The sequence below is a fragment of a genome, unplaced genomic scaffold (genome assembly GCF_019419815.1).
Source record: "Pyrus x bretschneideri cultivar Hongxiangsu unplaced genomic scaffold, Pyrus_bretschneideri_v1 Contig3, whole genome shotgun sequence".
NCBI lineage: Eukaryota > Viridiplantae > Streptophyta > Magnoliopsida > Rosales > Rosaceae > Pyrus > Pyrus x bretschneideri.
This window is the reverse complement of record NW_025999612.1, coordinates 8,268,462-8,279,993: the sequence shown is the minus strand read 5'-3', so window position 1 is coordinate 8,279,993 and position 11,532 is coordinate 8,268,462. Positions and strand designations below refer to the sequence as shown.

Below are 11,532 nucleotides of genomic sequence, written 5' to 3'. Positions count from 1 at the left end.
TTGTTGGTATAACTCGTTATTCTTACTGTCCTTTTTTTCTTTTTTTTTTTAATTAACAACCGGCAAAAGTCCGAAAGAAAATGAAAGATTATATAAGAATATCATGAGATCACGAGAGTCACGAGACCCAAATTATAAAATAATTGTTATATTATATTAAATCACATAAAAAAAAAGTGTTGCAATAAAACGAATGGGTAATGCTATGGAGACTTACTTTGTAGACTAAATTTTGAAAAAAACTAAATAATATGAAAGCTGATGATTAGATTATTACTTAAATGTTAATTAACTTGCTTATTTTTTATTAGTCGCACATTATTTATTTTGTAAATTTAGTTTATAGTTTAGTCTATTTAACATTACTCATAAAGAAATTCCAAGTGCAAATTGCGATATTTTCGTTTAAACATAAAGATTATATATATATATATATATATATATATGTTTTGGTATTGTTAAAATCTATTAGGAAATAGAATTTAGAATTTATTAACATACATTAAAAAGTGATTTATGTACATTTTTTTTTTCTTTGTCTACACACTTATTATTATTTTTTTTTTAATTCTCATTTAATTTATTCAGTTGAAAGGTTTCTCGTGTCACTCTTTGTATTAGTTAGATGGATGTGCTGGGTACATATATGTATTATTCCGCCTAGTATAATTTAAGAATGGACAATAGGGTTTGATATGTCATATTTGTAGATATATTAATAAAAAACAAATTTACGTGTTATAATTTGAGTAGAATAATAACACCATGGGCTATGTTAACTCATAGTACACTGCAAAGTGCTCGTTTATTACTTCTTTAGTAAGCTTGGTCAAAATATTGTACATATACGTAATAATATCATTGAGCCATATAAAATTATAAAGATGAGAAGGTTTTTTTTTTTTTTTTTTTTTTAATTCTTTAAAAAAATGGAGACAGCTGGTGGCAAACCACGATTATTCATCTTTTTTCGGGTCCGGAAAGGCTATGGAGAATTTCACCTTGCCTGTGGCCACAATCAAGCAAACTCACCAGCTTGGAGCATCGAACTCGGGACCTCCCACATTTTTTTTTTATTGGGGAGTCATAGTCTGCGCCATTTGATTAGTCAAGACCTAAGCATTGTTTTGGAATTGTTTTATAGAAATGATATTTTAGTTTAAATGAATCTAACTATTGTAAATGAAATTCAAACTTGAGTGCAGTACACTTGCTCTAATAATCGTAAGCTTGTAGCTACGCCCATATTTGCTTGTCCTGCAAATTAGGTGCATGACTTTACTATGAGCGGATAATGAAGCTAATAGTAGGAATTGTTACTAACTAATCGTGCATGATTGCCTTCTCTTCTTGACTGCCTCAAGTTTTAGCATTATATATATCACAGCTGTTCTGCCTCATAGGCAGTGAGAGAGAGAGATACATATAGTAATTAATCACCTTTCGAACACGAGATGATTATATTAATAATATGTAGAGTTCGTTGAAATATGCCACGTCAGGTAGAGGCAGAGAATAAAAGTTTAAATACCTTAATCGTAATTCAACTGATACCGAGATCTTTTGATAAAACCTCATACATGTTGTACTGTGCATATGTTAATTAATAAGTTAAAGACAATATCGATATAATTAGAAATAGGTCTTTGACCCTCTCTCTGATGGTTAGACAGGGTTAACTAGGAGCTCTGGTTTTTGAGCTTTGTAAGTGTGTAGGGTTAGCTGCTTTGGTATTTTATTGTATTTTAAAAAATAATATTAAAAAAAATAATGAGTCTCCACCTTTCAAACACAGATGTCAAATTGGAATTTTCAATCAAACCCTAAATGGAGGCGCAATTTTTAACCTTTTTTCTTTTGACTTCATGTATAAATAACAAATCCAATTTACAAAATGAAATTAAACATGGCTTTATTCTGTGCCGAAATATTAAGAAAAAAAAACCACGTGGAAAGTATTTAGCACGTTTTTTCTTTCCTCAAGTGGAACTAGCACTTTCCAGTTGGAGAAGAATTAGAAATATAAAAGCCATCCATTTTTCAGACCTACCTTATCCCCATTGGATCCCATAATCAAATGTCCAATTGAATTTGGATTCTATTCTGACTTTAGTATCTGGAGCTTAAGAATCAAAGAATCTGGACTCTTGATTTATATGAAACAGAAATCAAACCTCTTAATTTGTGTAAGGTCGGCAAATAGGATGAGTTAATAATGATCATCAGATTTAATTTGAATGTTCTGGATTGCTTGGCTCTTAGACTCTAAACAGTGAGATTCGAAATTGATTTCTGTCATGTATGACAACATCAAGCAAAAATTGTCCATGGAAAATTAGGTAGTGCAAATCTTGTTTTTGAATAAATAATGAGAGTTCAAATTCAACTGTATTTGCTAGTGCCATTTGTTAATTAGTTAAAAGTGTTTTGGAGCTTGCGTCGAGTGTTTTTGTTGCTTTTAAAAACGACTGATCAAGCTTTCTGTTTTCAATTGAAGTCCGCACAAGAAAAAGATAATCAACCGACAACCAAAGAATTAATGTTTTCTTTGGCTACAACAACTAATTGATTTTTCAAATTAGATTAGAACTAGCCTTCATGCACGTGCGCATAAGGTATTTTTTGAATTAAAACGTGCTACGTGTAACTTACACGGTTTAAATGTTATGTGTAAATTGACAAAGGGAAAGTCAAATATTTGAAGTAAATGAATAATCTTAGATCATGCTAGAAGAAACCCCTCATAAACCAATTAAAGCAGTTGAATTCACATAATAAAATCTGTCTCTATAGAATTTACATTAAGAATAGAGAAAATAATATTTAATAAACAATTGATTGAATCACATTATTGCTAGCCTATTGTGAGGCTAAGTTCACCCTCTCCCCCTTAGTATAAATAATATTGTTTATTAAAAAAAATCATCTCTAAATAATGTTGATCTTGCGTTAATTATTTATAAATGTATCAGACTTATTTGATACATTTGGATGCCAAAACGATCTTCATTTCAAATGGATATTTTGTAAGGATGAGTTGCAAATGAAGATTAAGACATTGAATGGTTCTGATTATAATATTGTTATAGTGAATATTTGTTATTTGCACGTGTAAGAATGAGCTCATCTCAAAAAAATGACTGCAAGCAGTATTCTCTAAGTAAACATGCAAAAAAATTCAATTCATAGTATGAGTAGGTATCTAAACCGACAAACTAATGAAAGTGGGTGAACTGCCGGGAGGATCCTCACTGGATCCTCCAATCACATTCATTTATCATACATCGTGCAGTTAGAAATCATTGTAATTTTTTTAAATTTAAAATTGAATATAAACAGTACCTAACAAAAACTGACCACACGATGTACGATGAACGGATGTGATTGGAGGATCCTCTCTCAGTGAACTGAGCTATAAAAATTCAAAAGTTCAATTTTGGTTAAGACTTGGGTCTTGTTGAACCAGTCGTCACATTGGCGCATTCGGCTTTTTTATTTTATATCTCTTTCTGCATCTCTTATTTTCTCCCCCTCTTCTTCTCTTCCGTACTTTTTCCTGATTTGAATAAAATCAATCAGATCTAGCCAAAAGTGAACCAAATCAATTATATCATTCATTTTGATTTTTCGTTACTGAATATGGTATCAATGAATAAGGTTTTTTTTTCTTTCTCAAATTACAACCTAAACTAAATCAAATTGAATCGTAATGTTAATATTAGTTCGATTGTTTTCAAACTTAAACTAAACTCAACCAAATCGTGTTGTCACCTTTATCTCTCCATTCCTCACATTTAAACTAATATTAATATTAGTTCCATTTCTCCCCACAGAGATATTGACACCAGATATTTTCTCTCATAGAGATATTGACACGTGTTGTTACCTTTATCTCTCCATTCCAATCAGAGTGATGCTTCTCCTTCCAAGAAAATAATATTTAATAAACAATTGATTGAATCATATTATTGATAGCCTATTATAAGGTTAAATTCACCCCCTCTTCCTTAGTATAGGTAATATCGTTTGTTAAAAAAAAAAAAAAAAAAACAATCATCTCTAAAGAATGTTGATCTTGCGTTAATTATTTATAAATGTATTAGACTTATTTGATACATTTGGATGTCAAAACGATCTTCATTTCGAATGGACATTTTGTAAGGATGAGTTGCAAATGAAGATTAAGACATTGAACTGTTCTGATTATAATATTGTTATGGTGAATATTTGTTATTTGCACGTGGAAGAATGAACTCATCTCAATAAAATGACTGCAAGCAGTATTCTCTAAGTAAACATGCAAAAAAAATTCAATTCATTGTATGAGTAAGTATCTGAACTGACAAACTAATGAAAGTGGGTGAACTGCCAGGAGGATCCTCGCCGAATCCTCCAATCACATCCGTTCATTGTACATCGTGCAGTCAGAAATCATTGTAATTTTTATTTATTTAAAATTGAATGTAAACAGTATCTGACAAAAACTGACCGCACGATGTACGATGAACATACGTGATTGGAGGATTCCCGAGATCCTCACAAAGAGAATATGGCAAGGATCCTCTCTCGGTGAATTGAGCCGTAAAAATTCAAAAGTTCAATTTTGGTTAAGACTTGGGTCTTGTTGAACCAGTCATCACATTGGCGCATTCGGCTTTTTTATTTTATATCTCTTTCTGCATCTCTTATTTTCTCCCCCTCTCCTTCTCTTCCATACTCTTTCCTGAATTGAATAAAATCAATCAGATCTAGCCAAAAGTGAACCAAATCAATTATATCATTCATTTTGATTTTTCGTTACCGAATAGGGTTTTTTTTTTTCTTTCAAATTACAACCTAAACTAAATCAAATCGAATCGTAATGTTAATATTAGTTTGATTGTTTTCAAACTTAAGTTAAACTCAACCAAACCGTTTTTTCTGTGAAATTTTGCACCCGAATCCCCTTGCACGTACGTACGAAAATGATTTCCCATCTCATACCTCACGGCACAAAAATAATGGAGAACAATCAAATATGCTTACCATGTGAACCAAAAGCTCCCAATTTTGTTTCGTGGGAAACTTGCTTAGAAGATGTCCCTTTTATCCCCCATAGAGATATTGACACCAGATCATTTCTCCCCATAGAGATATTGACACGTGCTGTCACCTTTATCTCTCCATTCCAATCAGAGAGATACTATCTCCGTCCAAGAAGTGACCGGTGCACCACCCAATCATTTCCCCATCATCAATACGGCGCCGTGTAATCCCCGCAATTTGGACAGGCCCTCTGAGTCTAAATGGTGGGGTGCTCGCAAAGTAGGCCTTGTTGGAAACATCCAAACCAGTTTTAAATCTTGAAGCCTTCAACAAGTTAGATACTCCTGTCGGAAATAAATGTACCAAACTGATCCCGAAACGTGCGCCGCCCAGGTTACAAACGCAGTCTCAAATTTGCACGTGGGTTGTTAGCTACTTGTACCAATAACTTTCGTAGACCCAAGTTGTTGGACCACACTTTTTATAAAAGCACGAACCTTCTTTTAATAAGTACATATCAAGTTAGTGTGTATATATATACGAACGATATATATAAGTTTTTCTTATATATAAGTTTTTTTTTTTATTACAAACGATATATTTCCACTTTAAGTTAAGCTAGGGGTACGGAAAAGGGCTCAAATGTGATATATAGTTGGATGAAAAAGTATTCACCAGTTCAATCCACAATAGTATTCATAAGTTTAGTCTACAAGAATAACAAGTTAATGTCGATTAAGTGTTCAGAATTGTATCAACTAATCGACAATTCTGCAATGCATCGGTGCATTAGACAATTTGATTTGATAGTTTCAATTTAGACTTTCAAACATTAGTGCATTCCAATACACATGTGTACTATTGAAAAACTCCCAACTTACTTCTCTTAATGTTGAAAGAGATCCTAAATTCGAGTAGCACGCCCTCCATTCGTAAGAAAGAAAGGGTGTAGAAAACTGCATATTCCAATTAGAAAACTGCACCCACTAAACCACTCAGCACACTCCTTTCTAAAAATTATGGGAATATTTCTAATCCAAGTTCCTCATTTGCAGTAGCTTGAGCATTATAGCCAGATCTGTCCGTATAAACTCCATTAAAGATGGACAACACTACAAGAGCGAAGTACAAAATGCAATGCTAAAAGAGCGAAATACAATTTATCGAACAAGATGATACAAAACGCGGTTCATGGTCCCTAGAACTTGTCGTTGTCATTCAAATTCTCGATAATTCCATCTTACATCATTCCTAACTTACATCAAAACGGATGAAACTACTTTCCTTCCCCTAGAAAACACGTACAGATAACACAGTTGTTGCCCCCGCTGTCTGAACCGTGCTTAACCACTTGAACTTTTCAGCCGTGCAATCAATTCATCCTGCACGCATCATTTCGGTTAACATGTAAATAGGTCCTCTAAAGAGATACTTAGACTTGAGATTAATATTTACCTTTTTTCCCTTTACAGAAAGACGCTTAGCCTTCAGAAGGGCACGGAGCCTCTCTACAGTTAACCCGTTGAAGTCCCTACTAGATGATGCTTGACTGCTTGATCCCTCTGCACGTTAAAGCAATTGTAAGCTATAACTATAAAAATACAATTGATTTAACGAGAAATTCAGAAGAATAGAACTCATCCAACAGATTATAAAAAACTGCTCGAATTTAAAAAGCATTGGGTCTTCCGGTGAAGACTGAATGGCTCCACCCATTATACATGGAAGTTCCAAATACAAACACATCTCTCCAATACTATAATTAAAATCAGAGACGTCGGCAAAAACAAGAGAGTTGAATTAAAATATATGACTTGAAATTGTAGAAGTAACAAGACGGCAGAACCTTCGGAATCAAAACTGCACAATGTGAAACTCTTTGCACCATGCAATCATTGTTGATTGGTAACCATTTCAAACCACAATGAGACCGTAAATTTATGCAATTGGCCATCAATTTCACATATAAGAGAAAACTTGAACCCTTTAACAAGCAACAAAGGTGATACAATTCAAAGATGGGACTTTACAACTTAACAAAATTATGAAACTTAAAAATTAAAGTTAAGCGTAGGAGATAGATGTCAAGGGACCACCACACTAAAACCCTTACAAACTATCACGAACAAAACGTTCTAGTTATTCAAAACTGAGAACCCAATTCATCCAACACAATTCTTTCAGTCAAAACACTTGATGATGACTTATGGCTGACTGATAGCAAATGCAATATAAAAGCTATAGAGCCTTACCTTGTCGAGAACTAGTTTGACTAATGGCTTTCTTAGCTGAAGGCTTGCTATCCAAAACTCTTTCAGCAGGCCTAAATGATAAACGAAAACAGGTAAACGAAACTGCACACAATCTTTTTTTCAGGTCAAATAGAGACTGAATACAATGATAAATATATACGAGCACCCAAAAACGCTGCACCAAGGGATGCCCATAAAGTAAAACCTCAAAATAGTTAGTTCATTCAAACACAAACATGTGGATCTTATAAATAAAATTCATGTCGTACCTCTTTTTAGAACCTTCAGCTGCACTGGCGCCTTTCACATCCTTTGAACTGGAATCTCCCTTCTGTTTCTTAAGTGTAAGTGACCTAATCAATATGTTCTGTTGGTTTGTCTGTATCAGTTGACCATCTGGATAAACAAGATCAAGCTGTAAAGTCAGAAGTGGAATAAAATGAATGGGATACAAAAATAACAAATTCTACAAAACATTAGCGTGAGCAAAATAAAAGTACTTTAGAAACTTAAAAGCACATGTAAACCTGGGGGTGAGGTGTCACGGGTACATACATAAACTCGCACCCCGCCCTGTAAAAGTTCTGCATCACGTAAGCAAAATCGAGAGAAGGGTAGGTGGCGGAAGAACCAGATAGGAAGCAGACAAGATAATTGGTCCAAGTAGTTCTTTACATTAATTTCTAAAAGCACTTTCCTTCTAACCGGCCAAATGAGTGAAACACACAAAGAAATGCATCACAGAAAATTGATTTCGTAAGCTTGATCTAACTGACTTCTCATATTAGAAAACAAAACCTACATACAGAAAATTATGATTACCTCTATAATTTTCAATTTTTTTAGACTTTATACTGTTTCCAGCATTTGATCAATAAAGTATTGATTCAAATAACTTGGTACATTGTTGTTCTCCGATGAAGCATTCTAGGCCACTAACTCCATTCTATGAACACAGCAACATATTTTAATGCAATTGAGAAAAAAAAAAGAGAGCATTCACATGTATATTTGGTAATAGATAAATGCTCCAAGTTCGTAAACATACGATTAGCAATTCAGTACTTTCAAAATGCATACAAGCTATATATATATGTGTGTGTGTGTGTGTGTGTGTGTGTGTGTGTGTCTATATAACACGCAAAACATCTGTATAAATAAATAGAAAATCGTCCACAGGTAAAATCAATAGTCATAAGCTCAATCAAAACAAAACCCAATACCTTTTACTTCCTAAGATACAGAATTACACCAAGATTATTCACAATCGACTACATACAAACGCAAATTATACAATTCAGTCTGAACCCAAATCAACCTTAAAAAAATTCAAAAAAGAAAAAAGAAAAAGTCGAGGTCTTTACTCTGAATTTACTTCCTAACTGTAAAACCCTAAAACCCAAATGCTTGTTTTAGTCACAGATTAATTGGAACCGTGTAAGATGAAAAACAGATTATTTTTTCAATATTATATCGGCAACCCAAAAGTAAAGAAGAGAAATTGATAACCGGATTGGAGAAGAGGACGGTGGAGGAGAAGAGGCCGCGGGAGGGGAGGTTCTGGAGGAGCATGGAAGGGCCGGAAGTCGTTTGATTCGAATCGGACGGCGGCTGAGAAGGAGAGGCCTCCATGGTGGCGCGTGAACAACCCCTTGGGCAAAAAAGTACTCACCCACACAAAAGGTAAATAGCGGGAGACGGAGAGTCTAGTTTGATTTGATGCCACCACTCTTCCCGTTTCGCTATATATGGGGGTGGGACCCCCTGGGTCCCACTGATACTGTAATAATAATTTGGCGGTAATTCTCGGTTTTTTTTTGGAGGAAATTGAGGTATTTTAAATTTCCATATCTGAAAATAAAAATAAAAAACTGAAATGACTTCCGGAGACTATTTTCCTTTTTGTGCTGTTTCTTTATGTTTATCTATACTTCTATACTATTAAGAGAAGAGTGGTGTTATGCCTACACAAAAACCACGAGCCAGAGTCATTCCCAAACCAAATTGACTTCTGACTGCAACGATTCTCTTTTTTCTGCAACCCAAATCATTTTTCTTTCTCTATCTCAATCAAACTCAATTCAACTAAAATCATCGTTATCAGTCTATGAACAATTACAATTCCATCGAGGATGTCGTTGCTAGTTAATGTTTTCTCCTCCAAATTTCCATAGAGAGAAAAGGTCGACTGGCAGTTAAGGAGGTTGTCGTTGAGTTGGGTATGGTGGTGTCAGGCTCGGGTGGATGGGTGGCTTTCATATTCTCAGTTTTTATTTATTTTAATTTTTAGTGAAAACTTAAATTAATGCAAGGGCATTTTAGGAATATTAGTGGGTGAGAAAATAGTGTTTTTATTTTTTAATTTTTTTATGCAGGGTGAAAATATAAGGTGGGTGAAGAAATAGGATTGTGGGGTGGGTCTACTTTCTTAAGAGAATCCTCCTTGTCAACTTTTTTCCTATTTTACCCTCCTTTTTAATAAACACTATTGACAAAAAGGAGGGTAAAATAGTAATTGTGTACCTTTTGACAAAATGACAATCATATCCCTATTTTTCCTATTTGACCTTTTTTTTTTTTTTTTTTTTTTTTTTTGAGAAAATGACAATCATATACTTATTTTTGTAATTTTACCCTCACTTTTGATACACAATATTTACGTAAGGATGACAAAACAGTAATTATGTAATATTAAAAAAAAATATGTACTTATTAAGAGAAATTGTTTACACACACACAATGTGTGCTCTCTGCTAGTTAAATTCAAAATAAGGTTTTTATTCCAAATGGTTTTTGAAATTGACCCATACTATTAAGAGAACCCTCCTTGTCAACTTTTTTTTCTCATTTTTTCCTATTTTGCCCTCACTTTTGATAGACACTATTGACAAAAGGAGGGCAAAATAGTAATTTTGTATCTTTGACAAAATGACAATCATATCCCTATTTTTCCTATTTGACCCTTTTTTTTTTTTTTTTGAGAAAATGACAATCACATACTTATTTTTCTATTTTTACCCTCATTTGTTATACAAAATATTTACATAAGGATGACAAAACAGTAATTATGTTATATTAAAAAAAATATGTACGTATTAAGAGAAATTATTCACCCACACAGTGTGTGCCAATATGCTAGTTAAATTTAAAATAAGGCTTTTATTCCAAATGGTTTTTGAAATTGACCCACATCATCAAAATGATTCTTGAAATTGAATCATTTTTTACTATGACCCAAGAATACTTTTAAATTTTGGACTACTTTCATCGGGTGTTGTGCACGTTGATTGATTTATTTAAAGTTTAAATTTAGTCTCACTTTTACACATAAAACCATATTTTATGGTTTTGTCACCCTTCAGGTGTTGGCCAGCACATCACATTCTGATAGACACATTGACATTTTGAGCCAAGATGTGTTAGTTGATATCGATCACTATCATCTCTAAAAATGAATGATGCAAATCAATGTTGTTCTTCAGTTTGAATTTTGTTAAAAAAGTCTATTTATATGCTGACGTGACACATTTTAATCCCCTACTGCAAAATTATGATGGTGGATTAGAGAAAGTTTACTTGAAATGCCAGTGGCTTTGTATCATGAGACTAATGGAATGGGTTGGACTCAAGGCTAGTATTGTCCAATCCAAAATAACCAAACCGCTATAGTTTTAGTCTTTTCGAAGCCCACAATCGGACACGACAATATTGGGCCTGGTATAATGTACTCCGACCCGGCCCATACAAATTGCCCCGCCGCCTCGCTCGCCCACTGTTTCGCTAGTAACCGTCAACGGTCAACGGTCAACGGTCAACGACCGAACCTCATGTAACACTGAGCAAAGCTAAAAGCCAATCTCGTAAACTACAACCACGTGTCGGTCTCACTTCCACGTCACCGGTTCATCCTCGAACTCAGGGTGCGTAAACCGCGCTCGAGCGCACGGTAGAGACGCCCACCAGTATGGCCAGCATTGAAAACCGGATAAGAACTTGTGCTTAAAGTAATCTCAGCGAATCGGACGTATACAGCACGTAATGATTGAACCGACGCTTTCATCACGAACAATGCACCTTCGTCATCGCAACCGTCCACGCGTCCGAACCAGTAACGTTGACAAGGAAGATGATTATCCAACGGCCTGGATTGTTCATTGCGGAAAGAGGAGTGACGTGTGTTTTGGTTTTGGTTTTTGTAGTTAAATGATGTCGGAGTGGGCGATCCTATGTCTGTCCGATTCTGAGTAACACAGTT

The 11,532-nt window shown here is 34.3% G+C and overlaps 1 protein-coding gene across 1 annotated transcript; it reads right to left on the bottom strand.

Moving 5' to 3' along the window:
- Window positions 1–6,163: 6,163 nt before the first annotated feature.
- LOC103958021 lies at window positions 6,164–9,004 on the bottom strand. The gene is made up of 6 exons (XM_048589155.1): window positions 8,787–9,004; window positions 7,805–7,850; window positions 7,547–7,673; window positions 7,278–7,348; window positions 6,481–6,587; window positions 6,164–6,407 (listed from the first exon to the last, which is right to left on the bottom strand). Exons 1-6 carry the CDS (start codon window positions 8,907–8,909, stop codon window positions 6,369–6,371), a joined length of 513 nt encoding a protein of 170 aa, XP_048445112.1. The 5' UTR covers window positions 8,910–9,004; the 3' UTR covers window positions 6,164–6,368.
- Window positions 9,005–11,532: the final 2,528 nt, after the last annotated feature.